The sequence below is a fragment of the Scyliorhinus torazame genome, chromosome 5 (assembly GCF_047496885.1).
Source record: "Scyliorhinus torazame isolate Kashiwa2021f chromosome 5, sScyTor2.1, whole genome shotgun sequence".
In the NCBI taxonomy this organism is placed as follows: Eukaryota; Metazoa; Chordata; class Chondrichthyes; order Carcharhiniformes; family Scyliorhinidae; genus Scyliorhinus; species Scyliorhinus torazame.
The window spans coordinates 197,265,210-197,284,040 of record NC_092711.1 but is presented as its reverse complement, the minus strand read 5'-3'; the positions used below and the strand labels follow the sequence as shown (position 1 = coordinate 197,284,040).

Here is an 18,831-nt window from a genome sequence, read left to right as displayed (position 1 = left end):
GGCTGGTGAGTCTAGAATTAGGGACACCATCTCAAAATAAAGGGCAGGCAATTTAAGGACCGAGATGAGGAGGAACCTCTTCAATCAGAGGGTGGTGAATTTTTTGAATACTCTACCCCAGAGGGTTGTGGAAACCCAAACATTGAGCATGCTCAAGACAGAAACCGGTAGTTTTCTGGATATTAATAACATCATGGGTTAAGGGGATAGTGCGGGAAAGTGGCACTGAGGCAGATGATCAGCCATGTTCAAATTGAATGGCGAATCAGATTTGGCCTGCTCCTATTCCTATGTTCCTATGAATCAAGCCCAGGGCCTTCTTCTTTTGCATTAACCAGCTGAGGTACGAGGGCAAACCTCACAATGAGGTTCAGTGGTGTGTTGTGAAGCTCACCTTCATCTCCTGAGCCTCCATGGCTTTCCTGCCATCCCATGGCCAGCTGCGCTTGGTGAAGTAGTTCACGGTTGCAAACTCAATTAGTGCCGAGAACACAAATGCGTAACAGACGGCGATAAACCAGTCCATGGCTGTCGCATATGCCACCTTGGGCAAGGAGTTCCTGGCACTAATACTCAGAGTGGTCATTGTTAACACTGTGGTGACTCCTGCAAAATAAAATAATTCCATGAAGCTCGCAACCTGTTTGATTCATCTTATATTACAATGGTGGAATTCTTCATGATTACTGAGACAACATAGGGTCTGGCGACAATATCTCTGGTTTTGATTCATATGATTCATATGGGGCATCACGGTAGCATTGTGGATAGCACAATTGCTTCACAGCTCCAGGGTCCCAGGTTCGATTCCGGCTTGGGTCACTGTCTGTGCGGAGTCTGCACATTCTCCCCGTGTGTGCGTGGGTTTCCTCCGGATGCTCCGGTTTCCTCCCACAGTCCAAAGGTGTGCAGGTTAGGTGGATTGGCCATGCTAAATTGCCCATAGTGTCCAAAATTGCCCTTAGTGTTGTGTGGGGTTACTGGGTTATGGGGATAGGGTGGAGGTGTTGACCTTGGGTAGGGTGCTCTGTCCAAGAGCTGGTGCAGACTCGATGGGCCGAATGGCCTCCTTCTGCACTGTAAATTCTATGATCTATGATCTATATGTTTTTTTATATAATAACCAGATTCATTACAATTCGATTTTCCATTCAGATTGAATGGAAATATTACAACCTAGTTCCCAAGGTCGGACTACCTTGAGAACTCTCTCTGACCCAAAATAACATCACAAATCCCAATGTGACCAATTCCCATCCTCCAGGATGCCTATGACTGCAAGGTTCTGGAACTGAAGAATATCTGCCTTAAGGGGGAAGCTGGTTCTATTCTAATACAACTGTAGCCCATTCTTATGCAATATGTATGTTCACATGTATAATTTACACATTTAGCTGAGGCTACATTTTTAACCCTTTACTCAGCTTCAGGTATTGCCTGAGCATTTGCTTCTGTTTATAATGCAATAATTGTCTGGACCCAACTACTTATTATTTGCACTTGCATTTCCAAATCGTTTGTAAAGATTTTGAGACACGATGAAGGTTTCCTGTGTCATGTGAATCTCTGTTTAGAAAGGTTTTTGTCTTACCACATGGCTTCAGTGATGTCATTTTGTGGGTGGAGCTGGGCTGTGACTGTGAGCTGTTTGGGTTACAGTTTCATTTTGGACTGTTTTGAACTGCAGAGGAAGAAGGAAGTGTTTTTTCCCTGTCTTTCTCTATTTTCATTTTAAAAGCTGTTCCAGAAGTAAAAAAGCCCATTGGTTGTGGCTAACTGCTTTGGTAACTTAAAAGATATAGTTTGCTTACCGGAAGGACTTTAAATCTGCTGGTTGAGACTGGTTCAGAATTTCAGGAAAAAGACCAGTCCCATTCAAGTGAGGATGCAGTGTGCTGGACCATGCCCTTGAATAGGGGTTTGGTTTATTGGATTTTGTTATTGAATTGGAACAGTTAAGGGGGAATTCATTAAGTGTTACACATAGATTACTGTAACTGTGTAGCTTGTAATTGATAAAAAGTCTTGCTGTGTTTATATATATATCTATGTTAACTATATTCTTAGACTAAACCTTGTTTTGATTAAAGTGTCTACGGTGTCTGATGAATCACACTTGAGACAAAGGTTTTTGTGCTAATCCTCGCCAAATTCAACATAAAGGTTGTTGATCAGGTGAACTCCATAATACACTGTGGAGTTTCTAAGCCCTGGCCCACAACACCTGTGATGTCTTGTTAGCTTCAAAACATTTGCTTAGGACTGAAAGAAACAAATATTGGGTTGGATTGACATCTTAACATATTTCACAAATTATTGTTAAATGTTAAGACAGCCTTACAGTTCCCCTGGAGCTGACCATTCCTCTGTAACTCTATCACCCTCCTTTAACACCATTGCCAGTCCTCCTTGTCAGAGAAGATATTTGACTCCTCCATCTCCCCACTGCAAATCTGCAGGCTGAGCTGCGACAGCTCGGGGAGACGTCAAGGTTTGGGAGTGGTCAATCCAATATGTAGGCCCAAAGTCAGGAGGCCCGTCCACTAAAATGCTTGTGAGAAAGCCCGTCAAAAGCACCAAAGGGGTGAGACAACCCCTTCCACCTGTTTTTAAAATATTCCAGATGCGACAGCCTAACAGCCGCATCGCTGTGGAGAATTCCCCACAGGGGGTGCCAAGTGCTTTCTCTGTGGTAACTCTGGACAGTTTAAACAATTCTGCAGATCTAACGCTAAGTTTAAAGGCAGAAAGTTGCATCAAGCTTCCAACCATTTTGAAGTCCAGGAAATTGGACATACACCATTTCAACCCAACAATTTCCAATGAGAGATTAAGGATCCCAATAAGCAGTTCTGGTCTGTAGGGCTGGAAGTCAAAGGATACAGAACAGAGTTTAAACTGAACACTGGGGCTGGGGTCACATTCTTATCAGACAAATTGGACTGGCTTAACCATGTTGTGATTCAGCCATCATAAATAAAGCTGCACGGGCCAGGAGGCAGAGACCCCAAAGTGAAGGATAAGATCACTGAAAACTTTCGACTGAGATCACTACAAACCTTAGACAAAAAGATTATTTTAAAATGCAACTCTTTATATCCTACAGAATCAACAACATTCTTTGCTCAGCAGGGCAACGTGTTCATGACTTGATCGTCTACAAGGTGCCGATGAGGTAACACAGGCTGACAGTGGGGGGGCTGTATTTAGGGATTAATTTCCTAAATTGTTACAGGGACTGAGAAAACTCAAAAGTGAATATCACATCGTTCTACTCCTAAATGCCAAACATGTCTACTTATTTACAACACCCACTGATCGAGAAAGTAGAGGACCAAATTAATAGGATGCTGCATCAAGGAGTGGTGCCCACAAATAAGTGCTTAGGGATTGTGATAGATCCTAAACCAAAAGGTGAAATTGGACTTTTTCGCCCTACATTTTCGACTATCCAATTATCTTTTTTCCAATTAAAGGGCAATTTAGTATAGTCAATCCACCTACTCTGCACATCTTTTGGGTTGTGGGGCTGAGACCCATGCAGACACGGGGGGAATGTGCAAATTCCACACGGACAGTGACCCAGGGCCTGGAACGAACCCGGGTCCTCAGCGCCGTGAGGCAGCAGTGCTAACCACTGTGCCACCCGTGAAATTTGATTTTGTGTTTACCTGGCACAGCTAAGCGAAGCCATTCAAAGAGATTGTCACCCGATGTCCTCTGTTAATTAGTGTGACAAAGTGATCAAAAACTTTTACAAAGCTGGATGCAAACAGTGGTTTTTAGCTGATCTCCCCTTGGCCAAGAATCAAAGTGCTTGAAAATATTTATTGCTTCCTCCAGTTGCTTTGGTTTCAATCGACTTCCCTTTGGCATAACCTCGGCATCAGATATCTTTCAACATATTGGCCGGAATTCTCCAGCCATTGGGATTCTCTTTTCCCGCTGGCAGTGCACCCCCACCCACAGGCTTCCCAGTGGTGTGGGGTGGCTTCAATGGGAAATTCCATTGAAAGTGGTGGGAAGAGAGAATTCCCCCCTGCGAGCGAATGGCACGCCACCGAGAAACACGTGACTGGTGGAACTGGAGAATCTCACCCATTATGTCCAATATCCTCGAAGGCTAAGAAGGAATTATTTGCCATTTGGATGACCTGCTTATCCATGGTGCTACCAAAAAAGAACATGGCCATAGAGTCTAGGTGGTTTTAAAAGTGCAGGCCTGAATGATAAGTGCAAGTGTCGTAAAACTATCAGATTTGTAGGTCAAATGCTACACCAAAATGAGGTAACAGCGGACCCCCAAAAGACCAAAGCGATTGAAAATGTTCCACAGCCCAAGTGTGTCACTGACATATACAAATATTTTTAGACATGGTCATTCAGGTGGAGAAATCTGACTGATATCAACAAACTTTATCAGATATGCCCAGAGAAGGTCGGCGGTGGTACTGGGGAGTCATGCAGAAGAATGCGTTTGACAGGATTAAAGACTTGCTCATTTGCACGTGCTTACAGATTATAATGGAGCTTGGAGCTGTTCAAAAAATCTGGGAAAACAAGTTTATTATGCCTCGAGATCATTGACAGGAAGTGAAAAACATTATGCAATGATTGAAAGGAAGTACGAATGGAAACATTGGGCCTGAGAAAAATTTCCACATTACTTAATGGGTTTACAATTGAGGATTGAGATGATCCATAAATCTCTAATCACTCTTCTGAGCTGCAAAGAGTGAGGCCAAGGATACTGCATGACTGAGACGCATGCGCAATGTCTCTCCAACAGAGTACGTGCCCAGCAAAAGTCAGACAACTGCTTACATGCTGTCGAGAACTACAGTCAGCCAGACTTCAGACCATCAATTGACACACGAGGCATATTCTTGACCAATGATGCACTATCAATTACCACAAAGACGCGAGTAGTGGAATAATCGAGGCTTTATTGAGCGAAGATGTTGTGCCTCCTGTAGCTGGAACCAGAATGGCTGCAGCACCGGCAAGCACACACATTTATACACCGCCTACTGGGCGGAGCCAGCAGGCAGGGATTTACCCATGTACCTCTAGTCTATGTGTCTTATCATAATACATACAATTGCTAGTGGTGACTATCACAACCAATAAGAAGTACCCTACCAGCATCTTCAAACACAATGGGATTCCAATAGGTTTGTCTGTAAAAGAGTAGTCATCTGCATGAAGCATCAAATGTGACAATCCCACCAGTAAACCCAGTTCATCACTAATTGCTCAGATTCCCTGAATGCCACCGTAAATGAGATAAATGAAAACTTATCCAAACTCCTTGGGCGGGATTCTCTGATCCTGAGGCTAAGTGTTCACGCCGTCGGAAACACCGTTGCGTTTCTCGAAAGCGTCAACAGGGCCCAAGGATCAGCAACTCTGGCCCCTACAGTGGGGCAGCAGGGCGCTGGAGCGGTTCACGCCACTCCAGCTGCTGATCCGGCTGTGGAATGGCCATCCGGGGATGTGCGCATGCGCAGTGGGTCCGGCGCGAACCCGCACATGCGCAGTCCCACCGGCACGATTTCCGCACGTGCTCGGTATCCCCCTTGTCCGTGCCGGCCCTGACCCAACATGGCACAGGAGTACAGGCACCGGCGCAGAAGAAAGGAGGCCGGGAGACAGAGAGGCCGGCCCGCCGATTGGTAGGTCCTGATCGCGGGCCAGGCCACATCGGATGCCCCCATGGGTCGAACCCCCTCTCCCCCCCCCCCCACGGCTGCCCACGGACCCTTCAATGCCGAGGTCCCACCGGCTCAGAGCAGTTAGAACGGCGCCGGCGGGACACGTTTTTTTTTTTCACGGGCGCTCGGCCCGACCGGCGCCGCGCCGACCACACCAGCCCCATCGTGTCCCGGCGTCGGGGTGGCATGGCGCGATTCGCGCGGCCCCCCGGCGATTCTCCGACCCAGCGTGGGGTCGGAGAATCCCGCCCCGTATACCTGCCTTTGGCTCATACCCTTAATAATTTTGCTTAACAAAAATCCATCCATCTCGGATTTAAGTAACTGTTCGCGGGAGAGAGTTCCAAACCTCGACTGTTCCCATAGTCCCACGTATTAACCCTTTCAATCCTGATCACTCTTGTTATATTACTTAGTGTAATATATGTTACTCATTTGCTTCTTACCAAGATGCTCTTAAACTCAATGTTGATTTACACTCGTCCAATGCAAGCAAATAATTTATTAGTAACTTAAACAAATAAATTGTGAGTTTGTTTTCTCCAATACTTTTTCTAGATATTAAATAAACAAGATTGATGAAGAATAAACTGTGATTAACTACACCTGCACTCTGAGCTAACTCCCTCTACCTCCGGTCACCAGTCATAATACACACGAAGAGGCGGGAAGTCGGATTGAGTCTGTCTTTTATACCCCTTCTTAGTGCTGCCATCTAGTGATCACTTAGCTGTTATGACTATACACATTAACCCTTTGTGTATATACAGATAATAACATAATAATAACCTTTTATTGTCACAAGTAGGAAGTTACTGTGAAAAGTCGCGCTGCTTGTCCGCCATCACAAACCAGGTATCTAGCCCACTCAGCTAAACCAGCACACAGACATGCCTCCACATAGACTTGCTGCAGATTTCGTAAATGTCAACCTGGCCAGGCTGCAGGAAGCCGTAGGGTGTGACAGGACACCCTGTTCCCCCAAAGGGGTCGGAGGATCAGCCACAGGGCTGCCAATACTGCTTGGGAGGCAGCGGCAGAAGCAGTCAGTGCTGGCAATGTGATCAGCAGCACCACCGTTCAACGCAGGAAGAAGACCAACGATCTCCACTGAGCCGCATGGGTAAGTTGACACCGGCCCCCTGGCACTGGTTACCCTCTGCCACCACCCTTCCCCCCCCCGCACCCCCCTTCCCCCCCCGCACCAAACCCCTCCCAACTAGTCGGTGACTGGCTCCTCACACCCATCGAGAGGTTGATCATGAAGCACATCACCTCCATACTCCCAGAATGCCTTGATCCACTGCAATTCGCATACCGTCGCAACCGGTCCACATCAGATGCCATTTCCTTGGCCCTACACTCATCCCTAGAGCATCTCGAAAACAAGGACTCCAACATCAGACTCCTATTTATTGGCTACAGCTCTGCCTTCAACACCATAATCCCAGCCAAGCTCATATAAAAGCTCCAAAACCCCCACTCTGCAACTGGATCCTCGATTTTCTGACCAACAGACCACAATCAGTAAGAATGAACAACAACACCTCCTCCACAACAGTCCTCAATACCGGGGCCACGCATGGCTGCGTACTTAGCCCCCTACTCTACTCCCTGTGCACACACGACTGCGTGGAAAAATTTGGTTCCAACTCCATCTACAAGTTCGCTGGCGATACGACCATAGTGGATCGGATCTCGAATAACGACGAGCCAGAATACAGGCGGGAGATAGAGAACCTATTGGAGTGGTGCAGTGACAACAATCTCTCCCTCAATGCCAGTAAAACTAAAGAGCTGGTAATTGACTTCAGGAAGCAAAGTACTGTACACACCACTGTCAGCATCAACGGGGCCGAGGTGAAGATGGTTAGCAGTTTCAAATTCCAAGGGGTGCACATCTCCAAAAATCTGTCCTGGTCCACCCACGTCGACGCTACCACGATGAAAGCACAACAGCGCCTCAGGAAACTAAGGAAATTCGGCATGTCCACATTAACCCTTACCAACTTTTACAGATGCACCACAGAAAGCATCCTATTTGGCTGCATCACACCCTGGTATGGCAACTGTTCGGCCCAGGACCACCCTGGACCGCAAGAATCTTCAGAGAGTCGTGAACACCGCCCAGTCCATCACACGAACATGCCTCCCATCCATTTACACCTCCCGCTGCCTGGGGAAAGTGGGCAGTATAATCAAAGACCCCTCCCACCCGGCTTACTCACTCTTCCAACTTCTCCCATTGGGCAGGAGATACAGAAGTCTGAGAACACGCACGAACAGACTCAAAAACAGCTTCTTCCCCACTGTCACCAGACTCCTAAACGACCCTCTTATGGATTGACCTCATTAACACTGTGCTTCATCCGATGCCGGTGCTTATGTAGTTACATTGTATACCTTGTGTTGCCCTATTATGTATTTTCTTTTATTCCCTTTTCTTCCCATGTGCTTAATGATCTGTTGTGCTGCTCGCAGAAAAATACTTTTCACTGTACCTTGGTACACGTGACAATAAATAAATCCAATCCAATCCAATCCTCCAGACACCAGCACTTTTCAAGGTGAGCGGGCAGAACAGGATGGCATGGTGATGCTACAGTGACATCGATAAGATGGTGGGACCTGAGAGTCAGACCGGAGATTTAAAAAGAGAGGAGGTTGAGAGTCAGATCGGAGATTTCAAAGAGCAGGAGCTGAGAGTCAGAGAGGAGATTTAGACGAGCAGGAGCAGAGAGTTGGAGCAGAGATTTAAATAGAGCAGGAGTTGAGAGTCTGAAGGAGATTTAAAAAGAGCGGGAGATGTGAGTCAGAGAGGAGGTTTCAAAGAGCAGGAGTTGAGAGTCAGAATGGAGATTTAAAGAGTGGGAGCTGAGAGTCAGAATGGAGATTTAAAAAGAGCAGCAGCTGAGAGTCAGAGCGGAGATTTAAAAGAGCAGGAACTGAGTCAGAATGGAAATTTAAAAAGAGCAGGAGCTGAGAGTCAGAGCACAGTTTTATAAAGAGCGGAAGTTGAGAGTCAGAATGGAGATTAAAAAAGAGCAGCAGCTGAGAGTCAGAGCGGAGATTTAAAAGAGCAGGAACTGAGTCAGAATGGAAATTTAAAAAGAGCAGGAGCTGAGAGTCAGAGCACAGTTTTATAAAGAGCGGAAGTTGAGAGTCAGAATGGAGATTAAAAAAGAGCAGCAGCTGAGAGTCAGAGCGGAGATTTAAAAGAGCAGGAGCTGAGGATCAGAGTGGAGATCTAAAAAGAGCAGGAGTTGAGATTCAGAAAGGAGATTTTAAAAGTGGGAGCTGAGAGTAAGAGTGGAGATCTAAAAAGAGGAGTTGAGAGTCAGAATGGAGATTTAAAAAGAGTGGGAGTGTGGTAAACCACTGTTGCACCTGTATTAGGTGATGTAAGGTAGGATGAACCTGATGACAGGTTCGCCGGTAGTCCCTGCCTGCTGGCTCCGCCCAGTAGGCGGAGTATAAATATGCGTGTCCTCCATTCAGCAGCCATTTTGCCAGCTGCTGTGGGAGGCCACACATCTTAGAGCAATAAAGCCTCAGTTGTATCCAACTCGAGTCTTTGTTCAATTGATCGTGCATCAATTTATTGCTCTTAGATTTTCTAAAACATGGATCTCCGAATCAAACCAGATCGCCTGCAGCTGGATCTGCAATCAAGCGACGCCAAAAAGGACTTTAATCACTGGCTAGTTTGCTTCGAGGCTCAGAAGATACAGATCCTGTACTCAAGGTTGAGCTCCAACATGTTTCCGCTGATCTATGACGCCCCGAACTACCCCAACGCCATGGCGCTTCTCAAAGAAAACTACGCACAGAAAACGAACATGCTGTTCGCCAGGCACGTACTCGCCACTCGCTCTCAACTCCCTGGTGAGTCCATTGAAGACTTCTGGCGGGCCCTAATCTCACTCGTCCGGGACTGTGACTGTCAGGCCATTATGGCCACCGAACATTCCAACCTTCTTATGCGGGACGCGTTCGTAACGGGGATTGGGTCGGACCTCATACGCCAGAGACTGTTAGAAGGGGCCACGCTCGACCTAGCTGAAACAATGAAGCTAGCGCTCTCCATGACGGTTGCCTCAGGTAACATTCAGGCCTACCCCACCAGCCATGCGGCCCACTCCTCCTACCCCTCATGGACCCCACAGACGGCCGCCCCAGCGGGGGCCTTACCCAGCCAGTATGCCTGCGCCACATGCCAGCCCGCGCACCCCGGGAGTCCCCGATGTTACTTCTGCAGCCAGCAGAAGCACCCTCGGCAACGCTGCCCGGCCCGCACTGCCCGTTGCAAGGCTTGCGGCAAAAAGGGGCACTTCGCCACGGTGTGCCAGGTCTGCGCAGTCGCCGCTATCACCCCCACCCCCCTAGCCTACACACAATGGGCGCCGCCATCTTCATCTCCCCGGACCACACGCGGCCAGTGGGCACCGCCATCTTCATCTCCCCGGACCACACGCGGCCAGTGGGCACCGCCATCTTCATCTCCCGGGGCCACACGCGGCCAGTGGGCACCGCCATCTTCATCTCCCGGGGCCACACGCGGCCAGTGGGCGCCGCCATCTTATCCAACCCCCGCAACGTGCGGCCCATGGGCACCACCGTTTTGTCCCCCACAGGATCTTCAGGCGCCTTCCATCTTGTCTCCCCCACAGGACATGGACACAGACAGCGTTCCAGGACCTGGGCCCCCTGGGCTCCCCATCATCCGATGTCAGCGACGACCGACCATGACTCGCCTCATTGATGATCGACCAGTCTCGTCCGCACAACCTGGCCACCGCATTGACCAGTGTGAAAATCAACGACCACATGACCTTTTGCCTGCTGGACTCCAGGAGCACTGAAAGCTTCATACACCCGGATACGGTAAGGCGCTGCTCCCCCGCAGTACACCCCGCCAACCAAAGAATTTCCCTGGCCTCCCATTCCGTTGCGATCCGTGTGGTCTGTACGGTCACACTCACGGTCCAGGGCATAGAATTCAGCAGCTTCCGCCTCTACGTCCTCCCTAACCTCTGCGCTGCGACTCGGCCTGGACTTCCAGTGTAACCTCCAGAGCCTGACCCCCAAATTCGGCGGGCCCCTACCACCCCTCACTGTGTGCGGCCTCGCGACCCTAAAGGTCGATCCGCTTTCCCTCTTCGCCAATCTAGCAAACCCGTCGCCACTAGGAGCAGACGGTACAGGACCCAGGACAGGACCTTCATCAGGTCCGAGGTCCAGCGGCTGCTTCGGGAAGGCATTATCGAGGCCAGCAACAGCCCGTGGAGAGCCCAAGTGGTAGTCGTTAAAACTGGGGAGAAACACAGAATGGTGGTGGACTACAGCCAGACCATCAATCGGTACACACAGCTCGATGCCTACCCCCTCCCACGCATATCTGATATGGTCAATCAGATTGCACAGTACCGGGTCTTCTCAACGGTAGTCCTCAAATCCGCCGACAACCAGCTCCCCATTCGTAAATCAGACCGTCCATACACTGCTTTCAAGGCAGACGGTCGTCTCTATCACTTCCTCAGGGTTCCCTTCGGTGTCACTAATGGGGTCTCAGTCTTCCAAAGGGAGATGGACCGATGTGGTTTGAGGGCCACCTTCCCGTACCTAGACAACGTCGCCATCTGCAGCCTTGACCAGCAGGACCACGATACTAACCTTGCCAAATTTCTCCACACCGCCACTCTCCTTAACCTCACCTACAACAAGGAGAAGTGCGTGTTTAGCACGAACCGCTTAGCCATACTCGGCTATGTGGTCCAGAACGGAGTTCTGGGGCCCGTTCCCGACCGCTTGCGCCCTCTCATGGAGCTTCCCCTCCCCCAATGCCCCAAGGCCCTCAAACACTGCCTGGGGTTCTTCTCATGCTACGTCCAGTGGGACCTAAACTATGCGGACAAGGCCCGCCCACTCATTCAGTCGACCCATTTTCCCCTGACGGCCGAGGCACAGCAGGCCTTCGCCCGTATCAGAGCCGGTATCGGCAAGGCCGGGATGCACACAGTAGACGAGACACTGCTCTTTAAAGTAGAGAGCGACGCATCGGACGTCGCCCTAGCCGCCACCCTCAATCAGGCAGGGAGACCTGTGGCATTCTTTTCCCGCACCCTTCATCCCTCAGAAATTCGGCACTCATCAGCTGAAGCTGTGCGGCATTGGAGGCATTACCTGGCCGGCAGGAGATTCACTCTCCTCGCTGACCAACGGTCAGTAGCCTTCATGTTCAATAACACACAGCGGGGCAAGATCAAAAACGATAAAATCTTGCGGTGGAGGATCGAGCTCTCCACCTATAATTACGAGATTTTGTAATGCCTCGGCAAACTCAACGAGCCCCCTGACGCCCTACCCGAGATACATGTGCCAGCGCACAAGTAGACCAACTCCGGACCCTGCACGACAGCCTTTGTCACCCGGGAGTCAAACGGTTGTACCATTCCATAAAGGCCCGCAACCTGCCCTACTCCGTCGAGGAAGTACGGACAATCACCAGGGATTGCCAGGTCTGTGCGGGGTGCAAGCAGCACTTCTGCCGGCCGGACCGTGCCCACCTGGTGAAGGGCTCCCGCCCCTTTGAACGCTTCAGCGTGGATTTCAAAGGGCCCCTACCCTCCACCGACCGAAACACGTATATTCTCAGTGTGGTCGATGAGTACTCCAGGTTCCCCTTCGCCATCCCATGCCCCGATATGATGTCTGCCACCGTCATCAAAGCCCTAAACACTACCTTCGCTCTGTTCGCTTTCCCGCCTATATCCACAGTGACAGAGGATCCTCATTCATGAGCGATGAGCTGCGTCAGTTCCTGCTCAACAGGGGTATCGCCTCCAGCAGGAAGACCAGCTATAACCCCCGGAGAAACGGGCAGGTAGAGAGGGAGAACGGGACGGTATGGAGGGCCGTCCAACTGGCCCTACCGTCCAGGAACCTCCCAGCCTCTCGCTGGCAGGACGTCCTCCCTGATGCACTCCACTCCATTCGGTCACTGCTGTGCACTGCTACTAACAACACACCCCATGAACGTCTTTTTGCCTTCCCCAGGAAGTCCACATCCGGGGTGTCACTCCTGACTTGGCTCGCAGCTCCAGGCCAGTTCTGCTCCGTAAGCACGCCCGCCTCCACAAGGCGGACCTGTTGGTGGAAAGGGTGCAATTGCTCCATGTCAACCCCCAGTATGCCAAGATACTGTCTCCCTCAGGGACCTGGCACCAGCAGGATCCACACACACACACACCCCTCCGGCCCGGCACCATCCTTCCCTCCCCCGTCACTCCCAGCATAAACCCCACCAGGACCATCCGTCCTTCCCATGCCCACGCCCGAGGATGAAGAGGATTTCAGCACACTCCCAGGGTCACCGAAGATCAGGCCCACATCGACATTGCCGCCACTGCTACGTCGCTCCCAGCGGAACATCAAGGCACCAGACCGTTTAAATCTCTTAACTGGCACTGGACTTCAAAAGACATTTATTTTTCTAATCAAATACTTTAAATATAAATTCATTGCTGTATATAGTTCTCCACCACCCCTGCCTGACTCAATTTTAACAGGGGGTGAATGTGGTAAACCACTGTTGCACCTGTCTTCGGTGATGGAAGGTAGGACCTGTACTACAGGTTCGCCGGTAGACCATGCCTGCTGGCTCCGCCCAGTAGGCAGGGTATAAATATGCATGTCCTCCATTCAGCAGCCATTTCGCCAGCTGCTGTGGGATGGCCACACATCTTAGAGCAATAAAACCTCGGTTGTATCCAGCTCTAGTCTTTGGTCAATTGATCGTGCCTCAGGGAGCTGAGAGTCAGAGAGAAGATTTATAAAGAGTGGGAGCTGAGGGTCAGAGCGGAGATCTAAAAAGAGCAGGAGTTGAGAGTCAGATTGGAGATTTAAAAAGAGTGGGAGCTGAGAGTCAGAGAGAAGATTTATAAAAAGTGGGAGCTGAGAGTCAGAACGGAGATTTAAAAAGAGCGGGAATTGAGAGCGGGGTTCTCCGTCCCTGCGCCGGTTCGGAGAATCGTCGATCGCGCCGATTTTTCACGCGGCGCCAGTCCGACGCCCTCCCGCCATTCTTCCACCCGGCTTGAACGGCCTAATTGTGAACGGCGCCGCGCCGCCCGGAGAATCGGCTGAGGGGGAAAGTCCCGCGATTCTCTGGTGTCACATTGATTCTGCGGCCCGGATTGGCCGAAGTCCCGACGTTGTGACCCCGGGCCACACCGGCGCCGTTCACACCTGCAAATACAAATCATCAGCCAGTCGTGCTGGCTGACGGTATGAGAGAGGAGGTGAGCGGCCGTTGTATTGCGCCCGCGACACTCTCGGGACGGACACGGACGGGGCTGCGGACAAGCGGGGGGCCTGCATGTTTGGGAGGGGGGGCCGGGCCTCTATGTTTGCGGGGCCGGTCCTCTATGTTGTGGGGGGTGCTGGGCCTCTATGCTGGGTGGGGGACCAGGCCTCTATGCTGGGGGGGGGGAGAATGGGCCTCTATGCTGGGCTGGTCCGGGCCTCTATGCTGGGCTGGTCCGGGCTTCTATGCTGGGGTGGGCCGGGCCTCTATGCTGGGGTGGGCCCAGGCTGCTATGCTGGGGAGGGAGGGGAGGGGGGGGCCTCTATGCTGGGGGGGGGGGGGGGGGGGGGGGCTCTCTGCTGGGGGGGGGGGGGGGGGGGGGGGGGCTCTCTGCTGGGGGGAGGGGGCTGGGCCTCTATGCTGGGGGGGGCCAGGCCTCTACATTGGCAGGGCGGGGCCTCCATGTGGTGAGGGGGAGGGGCCGGGCCTCTATGTTGGCAGGGCGGGTCCTCCATGTTCGGCAGGGGGGATGGCGGGGGGGGCGTGTGGACAACATGCCAGCCGCCATGCCAGTGCAGGGTGTTGCCAGAGCCACTGCCGCCAGTACAGCGGCCAGGCTAATGGGCACCGTCCCCGGGTGCTATCCTCCCGCACGGCACCTGGACCTGCCCATGGGTGCGGCCCCCCCACACGGGCAGACCTCCTATCAGCCGGCACACATCGGCGGCAAGGGGCAGGTCCGCACCCTGACATCCCCCAGTGAGGGCATAGCCATCCAACAATGGTGCTACCACAAGGGACGGGCAGTACTGGGCGGAGGACGGAGGATGTGGCCAGGGGTCTGAGTGCATGCGTGGCTGTGGTGCATTCAGAAAGCCGGGGCAGACATGTACCCCAGGGCCATGACTGTAGAGGGGACCACATACCCCCACCCCCTGCACATCACAATATTTGGGCACCAGCCAGCGATGTTGGCCGCCGTGGCAGGAGCCGCGGCCCTACATGTGGCCCATTTGGAGCATCGGCGCAGGCGGTTCAGAGCGGCTGCAGCATCAGCGGCTGCAGCAGAGGGTCAGGCTGCAGCAGAGGGTCAGGCTGCAGCAGAGGGACGGTCTGCAGCAGAGGGATGGGCTGCAACAGAGTGACGGGCTGCAGCAGAGTGATGGTCTGCAGCAGAGGGATGGGCTGCAACAGAGGGATGGGCTGCAGCAGAGGGACGGGCAGCAGCAGAGGGACGGGCTGCAGCAGAGGGACGGGCTGCAGCAGACGGACGAGCTGCAGCAGAGGCACGAGCAGCAACAGAGGGACGGGCTGCAGCAGAGGGACGGGCTGCAGCAGAGGGATGGGCTGCAGCAGAGGGACGGGCTACAGCAGAGGGGTGGGCTGCAGCAGAGGGACGGGCTGCAGCAGAGGGACGGGCTGCAGCAGAGGGACGGGCTGCAGCAGAGGGATGGGCCGCAGCAGAGGGACGGGCTGCAGCAGAGGGACGGGCTGCAGCAGAGGGACGGGCAGCAGCAGAGGGACGGTTTGCAGCAGAGGGACGGTTTGCAGCAGAGGGACGGGCTGCAGCAGAGGGATGGGCTGCAGCAGAGGGACGGGCTGCAGCAGAGGGACGGGCTGCAGCAGAGGGACAGGCTGCAGCAGAGGGACGGGCTGCAGCAAAGGGATGGGCAGCAGCAGAGGGACGGGCTGCAGCAGAGGGACGGGCTGCAGCAGAGGGACGGGCAGCAGCAGAGGGATGGGCAGCAGCAGACGGACGGGTTGCAGCAGAGCGACAGGCTGCAGCAGAGGGATGGGCTGCAGCAGAGGGATGGGCAGCAGCAGAGTGACGGGCAGCAGCAGACGGACGGGTTGCAGCAGAGGGACAGGCTGCAGCAGAGGGACAGGCTGCAGCAGAGGGATGGGCTGCAGCAGAGGGACGGGCAGCAGCAGAGTGACGGGCAGCAGCAGACGGACGGGTTGCAGCAGAGGGACAGGCTGCAGCAGAGGGATGGGCTGCAGGGCTGCAGCAGGGGGATAGGCTTCAGCAGAGGGATGGGCTGCAGCAGAGGGACGGGCTGCAGCAGAGGGACGGGCAGCAGCAGAGGGACGGGTTGCAGCAGAGGGACGGGCTGCAGCAGAGGGACGGGCTGCAGCAGAGGGACGGGCAGCAGCAGAGTGACGGGCAGCAGCAGAGGGATGGGCTGCAGGGCTGCAGCAGGGGGATAGGCTGCAGCAGAGGGATGGGCTGCAGCAGAGGGACGGGTTGCAGCAGAGTGACAGGCTGCAGCAGCGGGACGGGCTGCAGCAGAGGGACGGGCTGCAGCAGAGGGACGGGCTGCAGCAGAGGGACGGGCTGCAGCAGAGGGACGGGCTGCCGCAGAGGGACGGGCTGCAGCAGAGGGACGGGCTGCAGCAGAGGGACGGGCAGCAGCAGAGGGACGGGCAGCAGCAGAGGTACGGGCTGCAGCAGAGGGACGGGCTGCAGCAGAGGGACGGGTTGCAGCAGAGGGACGGGCTGCAGCAGAGGGACGGGCTGCAGCAGAGGGACGGGCTGCAGCAGAGGGACGGGCTGCAGCAGAGGGACGGGCTGCAGCAGAGGGACGGGCAGCAGCAGAGGGACGGGCAGCAGCAGAGGGACAGGCTGCAGCAGAGGGACAGGCTGCAGCAGAGGGACAGGCTGCAGCAGAGGGATGGGCTGCAGGGCTGCAGCAGAGGGACAGGCTGCAGCAGAGGGATGGGCTGCAGCAGAGGGACGGGCTGCAGCAGAGGGATGGGCTGCAGCAGAGGGATGGGCTGCAGCAGAGGGATGGGCTGCAGCAGAAGGACGGGTTGCAGCAGAGGGACAGGGTGCAGCAGAGGGACGGGCAGCAGGGCTGCAGGAGAGGGACGGGCTGCAGCAGAGGGACGGGCAGCAGCAGAGTGACGGGCAGCAGCAGAGTGACGGGCTGCAGCAGAGGGGTGGGCTGCAGCAGAGGGGTGGGCTGCAGCAGAGTGACAGGCTGCAGCAGAGGGACGGGCTGCAGCAGAGGGACGGGCTGCAGCAGAGGGACGGGCAGCAGCAGAGGGACGGGCTGCAGCAGAGGGACGGGCTGCAGGGCTGCAGGAGAGGGACGGGCTGCAGCAGAGGGACGGGCAGCAGCAGAGTGACGGGCAGCAGCAGAGTGACGGGCTGCAGCAGAGGGGTGGGCTGCAGCAGAGGGGTGGGCTGCAGCAGAGTGACAGGCTGCAGCAGAGGGACGGGCTGCAGCAGAGGGACGGGCTGCAGCAGAGGGACGGGCTGCAGCAGAGGGAGGGGCAGCAGCAGAGGGACGGGCTGCAGCAGAGGGACGGGCTGCAGCAGAGGGACGGGCTGCAGCAGAGGGACGGGCAGCAGCAGAGGGACGGGCAGCAGCAGAGGGACGGGCAGCAGCAGAGGGACGGGCTGCAGCAGAGGGACGGGCTGCAGCAGAGGGACGGGCTGCAGCAGAGGGACGGGCTGCAGCAGAGGGACGGGCTGCAGCAGAGGGACGGGCTGCAGCAGAGGGAGGGGCAGCAGCAGAGGGACGGGCTGCAGCAGAGGGACGGGCTGCAGCAGAGGGACGGGCTGCAGCAGAGGGACGGGCAGCAGCAGAGGGACGGGCAGCAGCAGAGGGACGGGCAGCAGCAGAGGGACGGGCAGCAGCAGAGGGACGGGCTGCAGCAGAGGGACGGGCTGCAGCAGAGGGACGGGCTGCAGCAGAGGGACGGGCTGCAGCAGAGTGACAGGCTGCAGCAGAGGGACGGGCAGCAGCAGAGGGACGGGCTGCAGCAGAGGGACGGGCAGCAGCAGAGGGACGGGCTGCAGCAGAGTGACAGGCTGCAGTAGAGGGACGGGCTGCAGCAGAGGGACGGGCTGCAGCAGAGGGACGGGCTGCAGCAGAGTGACAGGCTGCAGCAGAGGGACGGGCAGCAACAGAGGGACGGGCTGCAGCAGAGGGTTGGGTTGCAGCAGAAGAGGGACGGCCTGCAGCAGAGTGACAGGCTGCAGCAGAGGGACGGGCTGCAGCAGAGTGACGGGTTGCAGCAGAGGGACGGGCAGCAGCAGAGGGACGGGCTGCAGCAGAGGGACGGGCAGCAACAGAGGGACGGGCTGCAGCAGAGGGACGGGCAGCAGCAGAGGGACGGGCTGCAGCAGAGGGACGGGCTGCAGCAGAGGGACGGGCTGCAGCAGAGTGACAGGCTGCAGCAGAGGGACGGGCTGCAGCAGAGGGACGGGCTGCAGCAGAGGGACGGGCTGTAGCAGAGGGACGGGCTGCAGCAGAGGGACGGGCTGCAGCAGAGGGACGGGCTGCAGCAGAGCGACGGGCTGCAGCAGAGGGATGGGTTGCAGCAGAGGGACGGGTTGCAGCAGAGTGACAGGCTGCAGCAGAGGGACGGGCAGCAGCAGAGGGACGGGCAGCAGCAGAGGGACGGCCTGCAGCAGAGGGACGGGCTGCAGCAGAGGGACGGGCTGCAGCAGAGGGACGGGCTGCAGCAGAGGGACGGGTTGCAGCAGATGGACGGGATGCAGCAGAGTGACAGGCTGCAGCAGAGGGACGGGCTGCAGCAGAGGGACGGGCTGCAGCAGAGGGACAGGCTGCAGCAGAGGGACGGCTGCAGCAGAGGGACAGGTAGCAGCAGTGGGACGGGCTGCAGCAGAGGGACGGGCTGCAGCAGAGGGACGGCTGCAGCAGAGGGACGGCTGCAGCAGAGGGACGGCTGCAGCAGAGGGACAGGTAGCAGCAGTGGGACGGGCTGCAGCAGAGGGACGGGCTGCAGCAGAGGGACGGGCAGCAGCAGAGGGACGGCTGCAGCAGAGGGACGGCTGCAGCA

At 55.0% G+C, this 18,831-nt stretch overlaps 1 protein-coding gene across 1 annotated transcript in view; it reads right to left on the bottom strand.

Annotated features, from left to right (window-relative positions):
- Positions 1-18,831, bottom strand: part of LOC140420864 (gamma-aminobutyric acid receptor subunit alpha-3-like) — a 632,301-nt gene that overhangs the window by 19,469 nt on the left and 594,001 nt on the right. Inside the window, exon 9 of the mRNA XM_072504959.1 lies at positions 395-606. Within this exon, the coding sequence (XP_072361060.1) occupies positions 395-606 (212 nt within the window). The remainder of the gene's footprint in view (positions 1-394; positions 607-18,831) is intronic.